This window comes from Myodes glareolus, chromosome 22 (genome assembly GCF_982192425.1).
Source record: "Myodes glareolus chromosome 22, mMyoGla1.1, whole genome shotgun sequence".
NCBI lineage: Eukaryota > Metazoa > Chordata > Mammalia > Rodentia > Cricetidae > Myodes > Myodes glareolus.
This window is the reverse complement of record NC_142047.1, coordinates 39,969,395-39,989,773: the sequence shown is the minus strand read 5'-3', so window position 1 is coordinate 39,989,773 and position 20,379 is coordinate 39,969,395. Positions and strand designations below refer to the sequence as shown.

Here is a 20,379-nt window from a genome sequence, read left to right as displayed (position 1 = left end):
GCCCTCCAGCCGGTAGCCCCTTGCAGTGTGTGTGCTTTGTACCGCGGCTGTGAGCCTGGCTTCTGACCCTCTCCCTCTGTCCTTCCCTACAGTGGGCGGTGAGATACCCCTAGACATGCGGCTCGGGGGCGGGCAGCTGGTGTCGGAGGAGCTGATGAACCTGGGCGAGAGCTTCATCCAGACCAACGACCCGTCCTTGAAGCTCTTCCAGTGTGCGGTCTGCAACAAGTTCACGACGGATAACCTGGACATGCTGGGACTGCACATGAACGTGGAGCGCAGCCTCTCGGAGGACGAGTGGAAGGCCGTGATGGGGGACTCGTACCAGTGCAAGCTCTGCCGCTACAACACGCAACTCAAGGCCAACTTCCAGCTGCACTGCAAGACGGACAAGCACGTGCAGAAGTACCAGCTGGTGGCCCACATCAAGGAGGGCGGCAAGGCCAACGAGTGGAGGCTCAAGTGTGTGGCCATCGGCAACCCGGTGCACCTGAAGTGCAACGCATGCGACTACTACACCAATAGCCTGGAGAAGCTACGGCTGCACACGGTCAACTCCAGGCACGAGGCCAGCCTGAAGTTGTACAAGGTGAGGTCGGCTCCTTGAGACCCAGGAATGGGCTCTCTGCAGCGTGGATCGGGGAAGATTGAGAAGGGGGACTAGTAATTTGTATTATAATCCTGTTAGGTGCTAGTCGCCACCTGGCAAACTAAACTCTAAAGGTGTTGCATCCACTGCCCAAAGAGGCTGAGATGTGTCGATGGCTTCATCTGGTGGCTGAAGGTTCGGGGTGTCTCATCGCAGGGGCAGCTTAATTCAACAGACCAATACTGTGTTATTCCTTTCTTGGTTGCTGGTCTCTGCTGTTGTCTGTTGAGTCACCGTCAGCCGCTATGGCCCACTTGTCCTTCTGTCCTTTAGTCCGTCTTTTATTTATTCTCTCCTAGATCCTCCCAGAATGCTTCATTCATGTGTTCCCTCTGTTTACCCATCCTGCCAGTGGCTACATACCAAACATGTTCTGCATACCAGCCGCTGTTCTGGAAGTATGTCTGTATCAGTGCATAAAATAGATCACCACACACACACATACATATGTACATACATATGAACACACACATTCATATATACATGTGCATATATGTGCACATATAAATAGACACATTTATATAGATATACATGCATGCATATACTCACACCCACATCCCTGTCTTCACAAGGGTTTTCGTTCCTTTGGGACAAGTTGAGTTACAGTCATAATGGGTAAATGACATGGTAGAAGGTGGTAAGTGCTGTGGACGAATATAGGTCAAGTGAGAGGGCCCGTTGTTGGTTTTTCCCCCATGTTCCTGTATTTTACATCCCTGTTCTCTGCATCCTCTCCTTTTAGCCCCCTTTGTTTCTCTTTTCTCTCCCCTTCCCTTCCGTTTCCTCCCACACCTCCAGTCTCTCGCTGGACAGCGTAGGCCAGGCCTCCAAGAAGGAGGAGGGCCGCAGACACTGTAAACAGCCCTTTTACTTGCACGGCAGGATTGCTCCAGACGTCCCTATTGATTTTCGCTGGACTTAAGGCCTCACCTTTTCCTCTAATCATCCCGTAATGGCTTTAGTATGAACAGTCAGGTACGAATCGCCATAAATCTCCCCAGCCTCATTCCACACGCCCTCCGCTCCCTCACTCCCCTCCATCCTCGTCACTTCCACCCCTAGTCTCTCCCTTTTCCTTCCACACTGTTTCTCACTCCTGGGCTTGCAAGCCTTCAGTTTCCGCTGACTGTGGAGTGGGTGGAGCCTCCTGAGTCCCCCTCACGATTATAGATGGAGACCCCGTCTGAGGAAGGCTCAGGATCCTTTGCCCTCACTGGTCTCTGCTCAGTTGACGGTTGCGATTCATTTTACTGTTGCTCTCATTCTCAAGGAGTACTATGGGTAAGGAACAATCTTAGAGCAAAGGGATAGAATGTCCTAGAAGGGACTGCAGACACCAGCTATAGTGGTCTAGGATTGGTTTAGGTACCAAGTAAGTCATAATCCCCTGTCCTGTGCAAACAAATTCCCCATATACTGGCTTGATTTGTACCACCCTGGAAAGACAGTTTTCTGCAGTCAAGTTGAGTTGGAGGTCTGACTGGCCACGGGGCAGTGCTGACGTGGTCAAAACAACCAAGTGGGAAAACCAGAGGAAACGAGCGTTTCTGAAGGACCCGGCCACGGGAGGTTGTAGGCCACTCTGATGAAGGGTCACAGAAGCATGGAGTGAGGCTGACCTCTTCCATCTCTTGAAATGGATTGCCCTTTAGATTATAACGTGTACACAGTAGCCACTAAATCTGCATGCCACATCTTCCATGTGGTCAGGTCTCGACTAAAGCCAAGCACTCGGGTTTGCTTCTGAAGGCCCCCGAAACACAGGGTCTGCTGAGAGTTTCCTCCAGCCCCCAAATCATGGCCACAACTCACACCCTGGCCATCAGGATAAGGCGTTTTCTGGATACTACTCGTTCTGGTCATTTACCTGACTGGGCCTTATTTATGTTACTTATTTTGTTGTTGGTTTGTTTGTTTGCTGAAGACAGAGGGACCAAACGTACTCTTGTTCAAAGCTTCTGCCACGAGTAGAAGAGCCCTAAGTCCTGAGACAGTGGCTATTTGACTCGTGTGTCCCTGGAGTGAGCCCTAGTGTTTTGGTATAGCTGCCCCCTGTGTCAGGAGGCAAAGGTCTTTAGTCTGGTCCTGTTAGTCCTTGGATAATGAATGTCCCTGTGCTTGCTGAGGCTCTTTTGAGGGGCAGGGAAATCCTCTCCTCCCGCCCCCCTTTAACCTTTGGATGATGAGTCCAGAGCTTGCTCCAAGCCCCTTTGTTCCCTCCACGTGACTAAGATAAACTTCTTGCCACAGACGGGGCTCCTTCTCCCCGGGTTTCTTCAGTGCCTGGACTCGGGTGGGGTTCGGAGGTGGTTTGGGCCCTGGTGTGGCCCATCGTAATGGAGATTGATTGCATGTTATTTTTCCTCTTGCTAATGTAATCCATTAGCCCGGCACATGCATAATCAGTTTAGAGCACAGTTAACTGGATGTAATCGAGTTCTTTACTGTCTGCTAGAGAAACCGCTCCAGAAAGCGGCTGACTGAGGGGGGCACTCAGCCTGCCTGGCTCACCCCATCCTGCCTGCCACCCCTTCTCACTCTGTCCCACTTCCTGGCAAATTGTTCGTGACTAGCCAGTGAAAATTTGAAGTTTTTTTTTTTTTTTTTTTTTTCTCTCTGTTCTGCTTTGTGCTTTGGTTTTTGCCTTTGGAGACAGGGTATCATAGGTCTCAGCATGACCCAAAAGTCACCCTGTATTCAAGGATGACCTTAAACTTCTGATCCTCTATGCACCCAGTTTTATGAGGTTCTGGGGGACTGAACACAGAACTTCATGCTAGGCTAATACTCTACCAACTCAGCTGCATCCCTAGCCACTCAAGTTAGTGGTTCTCCAGGGTACCCACTGAATGACTGTGACATGGCTTCTTGGTGGAACTCCCACACTCCTCCTCTAAGCCAAGCCTTTTATTCTCCCCTTCTTTCCTTTGTGTTGGAGGAGGCCGACTCACAGGGTCCAGAGATGCAAACAGTGCTAGACTTGTGATCTTGTCCCAGCCTTGTCACTTCCTTGACGTCGTGGGGATTGATGTAGGTGGAGCAACCTAATCGGAGTATCCCCGGTCCCAAAGTGGATCACTGCCATGATGACCCCGGGATGGACGATAGTCAAAACCTCTGGGCACTGTAAATGTGGCATGAAGTCACCTCTGGCTGTGTGTATAAGGGGATGAGTTTTGTGCTTAGATCCCAGACCCAATCTAAAGATGAGTCTTAAGGTATGGGCAGACATTCCAGAATCAGGAAGACAATTTCCCCAAGTACAAATCACCTAGGTCCCCGGGTTTCAGATAGTGGACAGATAGCCTGTAGCTATGCTGTATTAGGACTGGACTTTCCAAAACTTGGAATGACCTAAAATTCAGGCACAGAGGTCAAGCCAGTCTGAACCCCCCCCCCCCACACACACACCCAGAATCATCTATTCTGGATGCTATGCGATTTTTAAGACACACACACACAGTTTGAAGGAATTCATTCTTTTTTCCCCACCATGTGGGTCCCAGTGCTTGGTGGCAGGGACTTCTACCCACTGAGACATCTCAGCTCCAGTGACGAATTCTAAAATGAATTTTGTGTGTGGTGGGCAGGGGGTCTGGAGAACACAAGGTATCAGATGGGAGGCGCCGTTTTCTTACCTCTGGACTCCTGCAGAGTGCCCATAGTGTCATCCTTGGCTTTTGTTTGAACCAGTGGCTGCCTCTGGTCATGCCTCTAACTGACCAGAACAGTGTTCTCCGTGACTGCAGTGGTGCCCTGATCACCTGGCCCCTGCCTTCTGTGTTGGCTCAGGTTCCTAAGCCATCGTGGAAGTGCAATGAGGAGCAGAACCCTTCCTCTCTCTGCAGGGTCAAGCTCAAAAGCCTCAGTTACACCTTCTCATGCTTTTCTGTGTAAATGCATTCTGCCCCCTCCCACCTTCCCATCCCTCCCACTCACAGACGCTCTTGCTTGTCTTGATGAAGAGAGCAGCTCATGCTAACAGGATATGTTCCCTGTACTTTCTTCCTGGGACAGTGTAGATTCTGAGTCCATGGGCTAGCCTCGGTTCTCCTGGGTTCATCTTGCCTTTATGATCCTAGAGTGCCAGTGATGAGCTATGGGAAATATGTGGTCTTTTCTGCCCTGGGAAGAAGGAGGGGTACAGGAAGCTGAATGGAATCCAAGCACACCTGCCCACTCTTAGAACCTGCTTTGCCGAGAAAATACAGCAGCTCTAATAGATGGATCAAGATTCCACCCGAACCCGTTACTCAAGCAGTTCCCAGCTGAAGTGCCTTTGATTGGGCCAAGACCCCAGGTTTGATGGGAATCTTAAATCACAGCAAGGACCATTGCCTCCCTAGCTCAGTCAGGGTTGAGTGTGAGCCACCCGGGGCTGGAGCGATGAGAAGCCAGCACCCTGAGCCACCAAAGGGAAGGAGAGGTGCTGGTTTGTGACAAGCAGGCATGCACAGCTAAGTTGTGCATGTGGTGGACAGTGCTCCTGCCTCTTCTGGTAGGGACACAGTCCCGAAGGACAGACCGAAGGACAGGAGAACATTGCTTCACAGTCCTCCTCCTTCTCTCTTTATGAGTAAGGTGCTCCTTGGATCTCATTTCCAGAGCAGGGTCATAAAACCATTGCGTGGAGGATGGACAAATCGGAAGATGTAAAAACGCTCAGGAGTTCATATGATGCCACACTGTGTGCAGTGTGTCTGTCCTGTGACAGCCAGGCAGGGAGGGATCTTCAGAAGACAGCTGCATCCTTAACACCCATGGGGGCTGATTGGTGGCCTTCGTCTTGCTCTGACAGCAGGGAGCACAAGTTCTCGGGGGCAGTGTCCCTGTACCCCAGCTAGCATCGTGCATGATTTGATTTTGGAACCAGTCTCTTCTAAGCATGTTTTCCTCTTAGGTAGACTTGTAAGGGTCTGCTGGTGCCTCTGCCTACCAGGGCTGCTTCAGCCAGGAAGTGGGGGGAATTAAATGCTTTCCTGAGAGGTTTGGGAGGTGAGAAAGGCCAGATGCTTTGGTGAATTTGGCCACATTTGCCCTTTCTGGCCTTCTCCTCTGGAGCAGCTGGGTCTCGGAAGTTCCTTTCCCTCAGTGGACAGCAGAGCTGACAGGACACGGGCTGCTGACCTGGCTGAGAGACAGCCCCCTGAGTCCATGCTGGAGGGATCCCAGGCTGGCTATGGTAGCGCTTCCAGCCACTTGTCCGCCTCAGGGAACTCTAGGGAGATGAACAGTCAGCCCTCCTTGGGGACAGGGTTCAGACAGGACTAGGTTAAGTCATCACTGCTGTGGGAACATGTGACCATGTGTCACCAATGTCGTATAGTATGGACGATTCTTACCCCTTTGAAGGCCCTTTGACTTTCAGAAGCATCTCGGGCTCCTTCATCTATATACCCTAGGAGGTCCCGGTGTGTTCACTGGATGGCCTCACGCACACCTCTTGCTCAGGTCCTCCTGGTTAAGGACTTGTGCAAACCCTCAGGTCAGGAAGTTCAGGGCAGTGTTGTCTTTTGGCTGTACACTTCAGACTTCACATAATGGAGCTCAAATTGTGTTAGATGCGCGTCTCTCTCTCTTTTTAAATCCCGTGCTTAATATGCCATTTGTGGAGAAAACCGGTACTATAACCATTAGCCAAAGCACTTCCCTTTTCGTTCTCCATGTTTGTGCCCACGCTCCCCTGCCATCCCCACCCCCTCTGGTGAGTGCTCATACAGTCTCCAGCCCCTCCCACCCAGTCTTTTCTTCTTGTGGGTAGAAATGAACAGTGCAGACTCTTATGGAATGTTACTATATTCTGTTGCAGTCTGCATTATTTCTTACATGGTTAGTATCGCATTTACAAGCCAGTAATAATGTGGATTACTTTTTTTTTTTCTGTAAATGTAATATAAATAGGTGTAGCCGTTGTGAAAATACTGTTTTTAAAGACAGGAAGAAAAGAGAAAATTACTGTCAGTTTAGTGATCTCTCACAGTTACATATTTGTGTTTCCTTTTTGTGGGGAACAGGGTCTCGCTCTGAAGCCCAAGATGGCCTTGAATTAGTGGTTTTCTTGCATCCATTTCTGCAATGAGAGGATTACAGGTCTGTGCCATCGCACCCAGCTTTTGTCTAGCTTCTCTTTCTCTTGTGCGCATGACAGAGGTGTTTTTAAAAGTGTTGGGATGACTTGGGATCCCTTGGGGGCTGGCGAGGTGGCTGGGTCAGTAGGGTGCTTGCTGCCAAGTTTTGCAACCCAAGTTTGAGCGGAAGGAGATCATAGACTCATGAAATCTGTTCTCTGACTTCCACACGTGTGCTGTGGTGAGTGTGTGCTTGCTAGACACGCTAAAAGTGTTTACAGCTAAGCACAGCAAGGAGAAATATACTTATGTACGTTTCCAGCCATTTTTAAGTTGTAATTTTCCAACTCTACCCCTCTGCTCTTGTAGATTTTCATTTGCTTTCATAGACAGACATATGTAAGCGTTTGAAGAGATGTGTTCACATCTGAACTGCTCACCTAAACACTGTTTAGATGAGCTGCAGAGAGGCTGTGGGTCACGACACACCAACTGTGTTGGTGGAGCTAATGGACCAGCTCAGGACATTGGCCACAGGTCCAGGTGTTTCTTAAATCCTTTGCTCCCGTTTACACCTGTTAAGTCTGAGGGGTGTGTTTTGTTTATGTTTTCTTTCAGATAGTTTCTGTTTTCATTCAAATTTCAAATAGAATGGTTACTCCAAATAGGATGTTTACTATGGTGGGGGGGTGTGGAGAGAGAGAGACAGAGACAGAGAGAGAGAGAGAGACAGAGAGAGCACGCATCAAGAGGTTGGCACTGGATACTCTTTTTAATCTTTTCTTTAGCTTTTGAGACAAAGTCTTTTATTGAAGCCAGAGCACAGTTCAGCTAGACCCCCCAGTCCCCAGGACTGGAATTACAGGCTAGCTTTTAAGTGGGTGCTAGGGAATTCAAATCCAGGCTGTCCTGCTTGTACAAGCTTTACTGAGTGAGCCATCGCTGCAGGTCCCCAACAGGTTTTGTTTGTTTGTTTGTTTGTTTTGTTTTGTAACCTCCCTCTTATGAGCGATGTAAAAAGGTGCATTTCACATTCCTCATTCTCCAAACCTTGCAGAGTGCATTTCAAGAACCACACAGTCCTAGAAGGCTTAGAATGTGTCTAGGGAGGCAGGGAGGCAAGAAGGCTTCCAAAGTCCTGTGCATGCAACATTGCCCTCACTCCTTTTCCTGGTCTCTCTGGCACGCTCAAGGAGAAATGTGTTGGGTTTGTTGTTTTCATCAAACTCTCCATCTTGAGCTATTATCTGAGATATTCAGGGGCTCAGTGGGGAGCAGTTTCATAGTACGTTAATGGGGCCTGCGTAGATCTCTTATCATTTATCTTTAAGAATAAATGTTCTGAGAACTGTCCCTGGATGCTATAGACGCTCCCTTTGCACTGTGTGTGTGTGTGTCTGTGTGTGTGTGTGTGTGTGTGTGTCTGTGTGTGTGTGTGTATGATATACGTACGTATGTTTGTTTATAGAACAGGGTCTCTCTAAGCAGTCCAGGCCAGTTCCTTGTAGAGACGGGTCCTCCTGCTTCTGCCTGGGTCGCAGGTGCTCACTGTCACCCAGTCAGGAGTATCATTGCTTCTCTGGGAAGTTGGCGCCCAGGTGGTATGGATGCCATTTCTGAGAAAACTGTTTCCCAGCGCAGGCTGCAAGTCTCCTGTGTGCTTCCGTCAGTGTGCCACAGTCCCTGACTTGAGCCGAGGAGAAGAGGAGCCGTCATTTTGTCAGAGCACTGGAAAAGCCGTGGATCTTCTTACCTCTCCGCCTACCCCTCCCGTTCCCTTCTAGAGCTCTTCCTGCCAGTGGCTCTGCCCTCTCAGGGGTGGGCTCCAACAATTAGGAGAATGTTTGTACAGCTATTACCTTTCTTTAACTTCTAGAACAGCCCTGCGTGCTGCAGTTATGTGGATAAGTCAGGGAGATGGAACAGCCCACATTGCAGTTGCCCAGAATGGGGCAAAAGTGTGAACTCCATTTTGAATCTTTTCATGTCTCTGGGGCCTTGGACTCAAAGGGCACATTTGAATACATACAGATCCAACAGGTGTTTCTGGTTTTTTTGTTTTGAAAGGGAAATTGTAAGGGAACAATTAAGGCATTGTCAGCAACACTGTCAGGAAAAGGCAAGAGTTTTTAAATAATTACATAATATGCCCGAACCATATTCTTGGTTCGGTTTTAAACAGAACTGAGAACTATAAATACTATATACGTGTGGGCTGGGAAAGGCTGTTCTTATGAAAACCATGTTGGTAGTACTAAGTAATTTTATACTTTAATAAAATTAGATTTCCAGTCCTTCCACCCCTGCATTTTTGAGAAGCAACTGCGATATTAGATGGGACTTTGAAGGCTTTAAATAAAAATGAGGACGATGGCTGAGAACCGTGGCTCTGTGGTTAGAGCACTGGCCCAAAGTGTTAGAGATTCTGGGTTCAGTCTCCAGCACCCCAGAAGCCAGTATCGTGGTCTGTGCTTGGAAGCCCAGCACTCAGGAGGTGTAGGCAGGAAGATCGGTAGTTCAAGGTCATCCTCGGCTACACAGGGTGTTTGAGGCCAGCGAGGACTACAAGAGGTGACAAATGGTGACAGGAGGCTGCAGAGGGCTCTAGGTCTGGCTGTCAGGCACAGCCAGTGACACAGTGACGTGCTCAGAGACTTGCAGGTTTCAGATGGACCACATGAAAGATCCATACCATGGCTGGCTCATCACTGCCTGTAACGCTGCTTCTAGAGGATCCAGCAGCCACTTGTAGCCTTCATGGGCCCCAGGCACATACGTGGTGAAGACATATGTGTGGGCAAAACACACACACACACACACACACACACACACACACACACACCTCTACCTACCTACCTACCTACCACTCACATTTCAAGTGACCATCTTGTTTAGTTTGGCAGCATCTGTCTGTGGGTGGTGACCTGCCAGCAGGCCCCACAGGAGGCTGAGAACAGATAAGTTGCTTCCTTGTTTTACCACTTCCCCCTTCTTTCCTTTTCCTAGTGTTTCTCAAAAAGACAAATGCTTCTCATGATAGTTTCCAGTTTTTCCCCCCATAGCAAACTCATATCAGATGGTCATATATTTTTGGTGTTAAATAAATAAAATGCCTTTCCCTATCACAAAGGTGGAAAAAATATCCCCATTCCTTTTTGTTAGCTTCCCCTTTTTAATGCCCTTCCCCCTTATTTCCTTTTATTCATACGATTTCATTGCATTTGCTGCGGTGGGGTCAGGATGCCTGGTTGGGTCTGCGGTATCCGTGGCAGCTGTGTGCACTGCCCTTGCTTACCCCAGGCCCCGGGGCCGCCTCCCACGGTTGTTTTTAAGATGCAGAAAGGCAATCGGGTCCGCATGGGAGCCTGGATTATTGCATGAGGCGGACCCCGTGTCCATGGCGTATGATTTGTTAAGCAGGAAGGCAGAGCAGGTTTGAGTTCAGCCTCATCAGAAGTGATGAGGGAGCCTCCTCTAGGGTCCTTTTCTGGTCCGTAGAAGGTTAGGACTATTTACCTATTGCTAATATTTGATCTGTAATTGTTAATGAGCAGGGCAGGTTCAGGTTCGCAGGCTCAGGACAGCCTCCGAAGCATGCTCGGTCTCTTAGGTCAATAAGTATAGCAATGTTTTCTTTGCCGATGTGGCCTGCACATTGGAATTACTATAGGGAATGCCCACCCCTGGCTGTCTGCCTCCCCCCCCCCCTTGCTCTCTCTGGTGATGACCTCGCAGACACTTCTGAGCTGACTTCTGTGGCCTGCTGTGGGTGACATGCGTCATACCATGGAGCCACCACCTTCTTGTACCTTGGAGGAGGGTTGAGCCCAAGGACTCATAGCTTGTGATGGAGATGTCCTGATGTCATGGGATCTGTTCTGTTCCTCCAGCTGTTTCTGAACCCAGCTGTAGCAACCTGAGGGAATCAAACCCCAGGCTTTCCCTGACTGAGCTTCTCACCCAGGGAGACAAATAGGAAAGGGGAATTCCTACCTGGATCAGCTTCCCTTACTGAATGTCTGTCAGCCCTGTGCCACAGTGTATAGACTGGGGCTCAAGGATTTCTAACCTGGTCCTGAAGTCTCGGTTCTCCAAGGGGCTTTGACACCAGTATCCATCCTCCGGGTGGTGGTTCCCAGACCCTGAGAGCACTCTGTTTCCTGTTTGGGTAGTCAAAACTCTCATTTCTTCTGCAGAGCTCCCTTTGGCCGAGCTGGGGAGACGAGCATATATTGACGTGTCTGTATTCAGGTGGGGTGACTTGTCTTGAAGTTTCATGGGAGTCGTCTTTCCGACTGACAGAACCCCCAACCTCTTCGACACCTCTGACCAGCTGAAGGGGCTGGAAGGGTCATGCAGACAACCTGGACAAGATGGTGAAACTTCTGGGCCTCGGGCAAGGGAAGAGAGTGAAATCCCGACTGTCCCAGTGCTTCTCGCACAGGGTCACCCACCCTCGTTGTCCTAGGAGTGTAGGTTTCACCTGGCAGAAGTTAGGTGTTGGGCGTTGGCACTTGTGTGTGACTGTCAGAGAGGGCACTGACATAGCAGAGAGGAAATGTCGTCAGCTCGTGATGACTTGAAAACCTTCTGCCTCCAAGCAAACCTGCAGGCTGAGAGGTGAGGGATGGGAGCAAGGCAACACTACAAATACACACACACACACACACACACACACACACAGAAACACATAGACACACACGTAGACACACACAGACACAGACACAGATACAGACAGACAGACAGACAGACACACACACATACACACACACACACAGAGGGGGGGGGGGGGCATTGTAGAATCTAGATTCAAAGTAGGACACAGTGAGACTGCCCAGGAGGAGGTCAGAACTCCACTCTCTGAGGAGACTTTGGTTTTTCCTACCTGGACCAGTTGGCAGCTGTCACTAATAGAAACAAATCTGGCAAAATAGAATCATGAAAAAGAAGCCTAATCTGAGAATCAGAAACTGAGCACAAATGTGAAAAAAGGGGACCTCCAGCCAAGTGACTCCCACATCTCTCCCTAAAACAGAGCTGGCTTAGGGGCCGGGTTAGGGGCTGTCTCACACTCACTGAGCCGTGTCTAGAAGAGCGTAAGGGAAATCACAAGCCTGGGCCCAGTGCCACTTGGCTTGGCTAGAGGATGCTCCTTTAGCCCCTTCTATTTTGAATCCTTCTAGAAAGCTGGGGAGATAGTAGTTATGAAATACGGCCTATCACAGCAAAGCAGATGTGAGAAGATTCCATGGGCCACCATCTTGGATGAGGGGACCGTGTTCTGTCTTCCTCCAAACCACCCTCTTGTAAGGAAGCCATTGGATGCAGTGTGCAGAGAACCTACCTGGGCCCAGGTACTTTACAGTGTCTGGAACTTAAGCATTCCATTCAAACACTGCCTGGTAAAATCAGTGGGCGGGGGGGGGGCATGTTCTAAAGCTAGGCAGGGTCTTCCTGCTATGGCAGGCCTCAGTACCAGTGAAGCCAGATCACTCTGGAGGAGTCTTCTTCTCCTCCTCTTTCTCCTCCTCTTTCTCCTTCTCTTCCCCCCTTCCCCTCTCCTCCCTCCTCCTTTTCTTCTTCAAGATTTAGTTATTTTTATGTGCATTGGTGTTTGCCTGTATGTGTGTCTCTGTGAGGGTGTCAGGTTCCCTGGAACTGGACTTACAGAAGGTTGTGTGCTGCCATGTGGGCGGTGGGAATTGAATCTGGGTCCTCTGCAATAGCAGCCACCACTCTGGAATCACAGCTCCCTCCCAAGGCCCTCGCAGCGCGGGTCCAGGGAATAAGAATTAACACCCACTCTGATAGTGTCATCCGTACTGTCCCAAAGAGGTGACTCCCCAGGGAAAGCCAAGAGGGACGTGAGTGACAGCCCCAGAAGATGCCCACCTCCTCGGTCCTCTAGGAACTCCCCTCTCGCCATGCCCTTCCTGCTCTCAGAAGCCTTGCCTGCATGGCTCTTTGGTCCTCTCTGAGTGAGAGGCATTTGGAATCAGATCTCATCCGGGGATATTTCAGACAGCAGCCCCAAAGCCCAAGTCTACCATGAGGGGGTGAGTTGGGGCAGGGGGCTAATTACACAGTTAATTAACCCCACAGATGTCATTTTAAGAGCTCATTTCTTAGCGACTTGACTATGCGTGTCCCACCTTGCTTGAGATAGGCTTGCAGCCCCGTCAGAAAGTGTCTTTTTGATGAGCCCTCAAGGAGGAACCAGCTTCCTGTCCCTTCTTGAGGGTCTGGTGACGCATTTGGACCTTCCAGCAAGCTCTTGGTGTGGCTCCCACAGCCGGTTGCTGTGTGTTTAATGGCCACCACGCCATTTAACATGGCTGGTTTCTGCCTCATATGCCGACTTGCACCACTACTCGGTTCGTGTGTTGAATCTCTGACATCTTTGGTTGGCTCACCTTCAGGGGTACATTTGAAGGATGCAGAGTATGTGGGGGTGCAAGTGAGTGATTCTATAGCCGCCTCCCCTCCTCTTCGAGATAAGGTTGATGGCCCAGCCTAACTTAGAGCTCACTGTGTAGCTCAAGATGAGACCCATGGTGGTTTTCCTAGCCGAGCCTCCCCGTGCTCGAATTGCAAGTGTGAGCCATTCCTCTCAGGTCCACAGTACGTTGTGAGCCTTTTCTTCTGGGCCAGGATGTTGCTCTGTAACCCAGGCTTAGTCTGAAATTCTTTATGGAGCCCAGGCTGTCCTCAGATTCTGGGCAGCCAACCGTCTTGCCTCAGCCTGAGATCACACTAACGACTCACCAGGCTGGTCTTGGGTGTTGATTGTTTTGACTTGATCCATGTCTGTGGGGAATGCCGCTGAGCAGGTAGTTACTGGAGGTGTCTTCTGATAACATACGGCAAGACTCGAGCTGTTCCGAGTGATGTGTTCCTCATGTTGGGGACAGAGATTCTCCAAGGGAGAAGAGACGAGTCAGGAAGCATGAAGGTGCTTCTCCCTCTGTGGTGTTGAGAACGGAACAGAAAGGATGGAGGCTCTGTCTCCTGCAGGCTTCCTGGGGCTGACTGGGATGCACATGTGACCAAGGACCTGACTTGGGTGGCCTGTACTGCCTGAAGGCATCTGGTCCTCAGCCAGACTGGTGGCACCTGACCATCGCTGCATAACGCTGAGTTATCTTGGGGTCACAACCCCTTGCCCATGAATTTTCTCATCCAAACATGGGTTGATGGTGTCCCTCTGGTCACTAATCTAGGAGTGAGGTCCTCGGTGGGTTTGCAGTGCCAAGTTCCTAATTGTCCATGTCACCTTCAGCAGCCCTGTCCTGGGACTCCTTTTCCGTCTGTCTGCCCCAGTCCTCCACGGCTTCCATAGTAGGGCTCCCCCAGGGTGTGATCCAGCTCCCTTTCTTCCTAGGTCTCTCCCTAAGGCTCTTCGTGAAGCCCAAGGGTGGCTTGGAGATTTGGCTGCTGTTGTCCAAAGAAGTACATTTTCCCTTGCTCACTCAGGATACCCCTAAACAAATATATTTTTATGTATGTATGTATGTATATATGTTTGTGTGTCTATATTATGTATATATAGTATATATGTTTAGAACAAACATTGTATATATTTTCATTGTTTGTGTGCCACAGTTGGATATATTCTCTCTTGTTCTCTCGTGTTTTACAAGTTGATTTCATACAGGGAGCTTTGCAAAAATGTCCAGACCTGCACAATCCTTCCCAGCCCTCAGAGGTTCTGGTTTCATTTTCTATGGGACTCTTAATTGAGAACCCTCTTCTTAATGGGTCATGATCCCATTCTGAAAAACCCAAGAGGGATTCCCTAAGAGCTGTCCACATCTGCGGGGAAACAGACTCCCGGTTGGTGAGATCTGAAGACAGACAGGAGAGCTGTAGTTGCTATAGTTGCCACAAGTTTTGAAAGGGTGATTACAGAGGTGAGGTGGGCAGGGGTCGGAGACAGCCACCTTTCTGAGTCCTGAACCCGAGACCATTTCGTGAACTGATTGGAATACCTAAGGTTTCCCTTCATATTTGTGGTTCTGGAGCTTCTGAAAGAAATCGAGCTGTGAGGCAAGTGTTGGTGCAGGGGAGTTCCTTTTTTAGTGTTTTGCTGGTAAGGAAGGCCGCTCAGGTGATCTGTCAAACTCAACAAATAGTTAAGTATATCAGGTGCTACCTACCGATGGTGAAGTGTTTGCAGAGGACACACAATGTGCTGGTGTCTACAGGGTACCCAGGAGTATGTCAGCAGAGTAAAGGGCATCCAGTGTTAGTCTTAGCATCTGGGTGGTGGTGGACATAGAAGATAGCTAACCTGTGATTATTTTCAACCCTATCTCTACAATTGAAAGTTTGTATAATGCAAGGCGGAGGAGAAATACCAGCACAGGGTATTCTTCCTACCTCAGAGGCCACCATGTAGAAAACCTGTGTGTACTTCAAGGCTCCCCCCGCCCCCCATATTGCATGGACAGAACAGTGTAGACCATGCTGTTGCCTCTGCCGACAGAGTTCAGATGAGTTATTCCTGTCCTTACAGTAAGGGCCTGGTCTCCCGGGAGGCAGAAACTTGCCAAGGGCTCTCAGACTGCTATGGGAGAAGCAGAGGGAGGCGAGCAGATTCTTGGCTACTCAGAGAGCATTGGGATGCCCACCAGATGCCAGCTGCCAACCCAGACTTCTCCTTTGCGTCCAGTGTTGTTCCCATGGGAACGAGGAGCCTGTTGATACTTTGTACAGAGCTCTGTCTCCGTTTTAGTTCTTCTTGCTAAATAACTGGCAACAAAAGTGTCTTTGCCATTCCGAGGATGCCCAGTAGGTGTTAGGCATGTGAGGGGTTGGGTGCAGAATGGAAAGCTTCACCCATGGGTGCCCTAGTTCCTTCGAGTAAACCCAGGTAGCTCTCAGAGTTTTCAAGAGAAGGGTAATTCTCTATCTGGGACCTCTGTAAATTCCTCTGTGTTGCCCCTCTGTGAAATGGGCTCATAGAACTCCCTGCTCAACAGGGTGGTTGAGCAAGTGGAATGAGATAATACATTTAATGCACCGACAGTGGAATCCATATGTCCACATATAGCACAAAACAGTGTGGAGAGAGAGAGAGAGAGAGAGAGAGAGAGAGAGAGAGGGGGGTATGTACATGAGTGTGTGAATGCAGAGGCCACTCACATGATTGTGTATGCAGAGGCCAGAGAAGAATGTCAAGTGCCTTTCTCTGTTACTTCCCATCTTATTGCCTGGGACAGGGTCTCTCACTGCACTAGAAGCCCAACACCTCTGTTAAGCAAACTGGCCAGCAAGCTCCTAGGGGCCTCCTGTCTCTGTGCCCCAGTGCTGGGGTACAGACATGCCCACTGCTACTGTGGGTGCTGGGATGTGAGCTCTTCCTCTTGGTCGTATAGGAAGGAAGCACTCTTACTCACTGAGCCATCTTCCCAGCCTCAATCCATGGTTGTATGATAACACCACTCTTCTGCCTTCAATCTTTCGTGTGTGTTATGTAGATCTATAACTGAATAATTTTATATAGTCATTTAAATTTTTTAATTTTAATGAAATAAATTTAAAATTTTCAAGTGCCTCACATTTATATTTTTTAATTTTTTCCCTTATTGAAAATTTTATTCTTTCATAAACTATATTCTGTGTATAGTTTCCCTTCCCCCAGCTCCTACAAGCTCCTCCCTCCCTACCTCCTCTCTCATCCAAATCCATGCCCTTTCTGTCTCTCCCTAGAAAACAAGCAGGCATCTAAAGAATAATAATAAGACAAATCAAAACCAAGCAAATCAGAATAAAGCAAAAGAAGCAGAAGACAGAGGCAAAGGAAAAGGGATGGAGGCTTCTGTCCACTTCCTCTCAGTGCTGGGCCCCCCTCTGGCTTAGACCTGAGCTTGCTGCTGTGGTCCCTGTGAGCTCAAGCGTTTGTCAGTCCTGTTGTATCTAGATGACCTTGTTTCCTTACCATCCTCCAGCCTCCCTGGCGCTCACACTCTTTCTGCCTTCTCTTCCACAGGGTTCCCTGAGCGCTGGGGGGAGGGATTTGATGGAGACCTCCCATTTAGGGCTGAGTGTTGTAACTTCTCTGACTCTGTGCATATAGTCCATCTGCTGCAGGAGGGAGCTTCTCTGATGATGGCTGAGCAAGGCATTGGTCTGAGTATAACAGGATGTTCTTAGGAGTTTATTTTATGGCTATGTTCCTGTAGCAAAACAGTAATAGCTGGTTTTCTCTGCCGTCCCTGGCCTATCAGTTCTCAGGGTTTTGACCACTCAGGCAGTGTCGGGGTTGACTACAGTGTCGTGGAGTGGCCCTGACTCTTTCAGGCTGGTCATCATTGTAGATCGAAGAGTTTGTGGTTGGGTTGGTATTTGTCTTTCCCCTTTGATAGTGTGCAGAGCGTCTTCTAGTACTGTGAACACTAGGCCATGGGGGAGGCTCTGGGTGTAGTAGGCACCAACTGTACTTTTCCATGTTCAGTGAGTCATATAGGTGTTGTCTTCAGCTAGGGCTTTACTGATAACTGACGTTTTATAATTTGGCTCTCCTTGGGCTCTGGACTTGACACCCTGTTGACTTGGAAGACAGAGTGCCCAATGTTTTGTGTGTGTGTGTGTGTGTGTGTGAGAGAGAGAGAGAGAGAGAGCATGTGAGTCACGGGGGGAAGAAAAATTTCTTCTTAGAGACGTGCCACCATTACTAGTGTTTAGTGAGACTGAGTGTTACTTGGTCTTGGTTGCTCTGTGGTGGCCCTGTGCAAAGGAGTAGCTTGGACACATCACTGAGGTTCCTTCCAGCCCTAAAAGTATATGGTTGTTGAAGTTTTTGAAAAGTGGCTACATCTGCCTCTTCTAAGAAAGTAGGGACCTAGTGAAGTGCTTACGGACACCGTCCAGGGCCAGCTTCTCTTTGGCTAGCACTCACTCCAGCCTTCTCTGTGGAGTGCCTGCTGCATATCACGTGGGAGAAGTGGGCTACAAGGTCCCTGTTATTGCTAGTCTCATAATGGTGGCCTGCATAACCTGAGGCGCTGCCACCTACATGTCTGTCTGTCCGTCCGTCCGTCAGTCCGTCCATCTGTCCATCCATCCATCTATCTTTATTTGGTTTTAGTCAATGTCCAACATCAAGGTAGCCACATTTCTCTTATGTGATTAGAATTAGCTGCAAGTACATGGCTGGAGGCTTGGAATTGCTGTCGAGCATGCAATGCATTCTCTGAGAACAACATTTTTTTTTCCTTCTTTTTCTCTTACGGTTTGGGACAAAGGCTAATACGTACTTAAAAAAAAAACAAAACAAAAAACAGAAGAAGAAAAGAGAAGACAAAGCAGGCAAACAGCAGCAGCACAACTTTAGCAAAACCCCAGCCCAGACGTGTGTAACAGAGAGGGCAGAGATGAACACAAAGAAAGCTGAACTCTAATTAAACTGGAATATGTCTGACACCGGCGTCCTTTCATGTTTTGTGTCTGCTTCCGAGAGCATCTTGTAACCTTGGAAATACCACAGACCATCCTGGAGTGGGGGCAGCCCCCCAGACACAAGCCCGGGGTTGGCTGGCGCCTCAAAGCCGCCCTTCCCCGCCTTGCATAAGTGAGTTCATTTACATCGAAAGCCACAGTGTCTGTGACATGGCTGACTTAACATTGCCTTAGGAGTCTCCCTTTAATGTTTACATTTGTGTCCCTGCTTGTGGCCTTCAAGTCCCCACTCTCCCTGCCTTACAACCAGCACCTGCAGTCAAGTATGCAAAACTGTTTCCATGGCAACCTTTGGTGAGCTATTAATTTTAGATATTCCAGAAGTTTTTTCCCCCCCGCTGGAACTTTTTTTTTCTTTTTTTTAAAGGATGCATCCCTCCTCGTCCCCATTTGAACGCTGGAAGTTAATCTCCTTGGCTGTCCTAGCTGTAACTGTCTCCTCGTTTATCCCCTCCTCTTTTAAAGGCAGATTTGCTCGCAGTCTATCAAGTACTCGCTCCAGCCCTTCTCTGTGGCGCACACAGCTAGCCCTGGGTTTCCGGTTACAGATCTAAGTCAGCAAGTAGTAGGAGAAGCCTCCTGTCTTGATTCCCCAAGTGCTAACTTAAGGCCGACTTTTAACGCCCACAGCCGAGTGCCCAGGACACACAGCTGGAAAGTCTCCCCAGGTTCATTGCCTGCCTGGTAGTTAGAGCAGTGTGAGCAGACTCCAGGGAAGTAGACTTAAAGGCAAAGCAAAAAAGCCAGCCGTGCAGCTCTTCTCAGTGGAGCCGATAGGTCGAACCAGGTAAGTCTTTGTGATGGCTTACCTGGGCCTCAAGGGCTCTGTGATGCCCAAGTCTCCAGGGTTGGGAACACCTACAAAACAGGATGCAAACGAGGGACAGCAACTCGCCAGGGTTACAAATAAAGAAATGCAAAAGAAAGTTTTGCATAGCAACACTCATTTCCCAGGTGGTGATCACCTACCACACACGGTATTGTAATGTCCAGGATGTGGGATTGGCCCGGGTATTACGCCGTTTTTACATGTTTTTAAGGATGGCATGCAAGTCTTTTGCATTCCCTGTTCACGTGTCGGCAACGGCTCTGTCATTTGTTCCTAGTACTGCGAGAGTCATCCTTACTTTGGGAATGCAGAAGCCTTAGCTCCGTCTTCTTACCCAGTAGGTCCCGTCAGTGTTTGGTTTTCCTCAATGTGTCAGCTCCCACCTGTTACCCACTGTGGGCAGTAGCTTGACCAAGGGCAGCGTGGGTTTTGTACCATGGCAGCTGAGCGTTGAGCTAGCATTGCCCTCTCTTCAGCCCTTCAGCGTAGAAGCAGCCCTCCTTCCTCCTCTTATTTGGGCGGGCACTAGAGATGAAGCCGCAGGGCCTTGTGTATGCTCGACCAGCACTCCCGAGCCAGCAAGCAAGTGGAGCTGAGCCCACAGCCCCTTTTTAGCCCTTCACTTTTTGAGCATTCCCACCACACTGGACCTGTAGACCTCAGGCTGCTCTGCACAGCAAACCCTCGTGGAGTACTGGAGCCCACCCAGCTTGTTGCTAGCTTCTTTCGACTCTGGTTTTGTTGTTTTTTTTTTTAATAAGCCTCTTTATGTTTTTTTCCTCTTTTCCTTCTATTTCTGAATAGTTTGACAAAAAATGTTTTCTGTGGGGAAGAATCTCACAGTAGTGTTTTCATCGGTTGCTAGCTAATCTTCTCTCTTGGGGAGATTAAAAATAAAATGAGTGGGAAGTCCTGCTTATTAAGTGTGTGAGGTTGTGTTTTTTTCTCCCTCCCCCTCCCCTTGTTTTCATTCCATCCCTCCATTCCCCCTTCTTTCTTTCTCTGCTGCCTTCATTCATTCCCTCTCTCCTCTCCTTCCTCTCTTCCTTTCTTTTCCTGCCCTTCCCTTCATTCCCATCCTTCCTTACCCACCTTCCTTTTCCTCTGTTGTAGTTTGGTTTCTCTTGTTGTAATAAAACACCATGACCAAAAACAACCTGGGGAGGAAAGGGTTTAAATATCTCACAATTCCATAGCACAGTCCACGAGGGCAGGAACTGAAGCAGGGCAGGAACCTGGAGGCAGGAGCTGATGCAGAGGCCATGGAGAGTGCTGCTTACTGGCTGTCTCTACACGATTCTCTCAGCCTGCTTTCTTGTCGCACCCAGGGCCACCTGCCCAGAGGTGGGTGGCACTGCCCACAGTGAGCTGGG

The 20,379-nt window shown here is 49.2% G+C and overlaps 1 protein-coding gene across 1 annotated transcript in view; it reads left to right on the top strand.

Moving 5' to 3' along the window:
• The window catches only part of Zfhx3 (zinc finger homeobox 3), a 243,177-nt gene that overhangs the window by 86,528 nt on the left and 136,270 nt on the right, over positions 1 to 20,379 (top strand). The window contains 1 exon segment of the mRNA XM_048437325.3: positions 93 to 589. Coding sequence (XP_048293282.3) covers positions 93 to 589 — 497 coding nt within the window.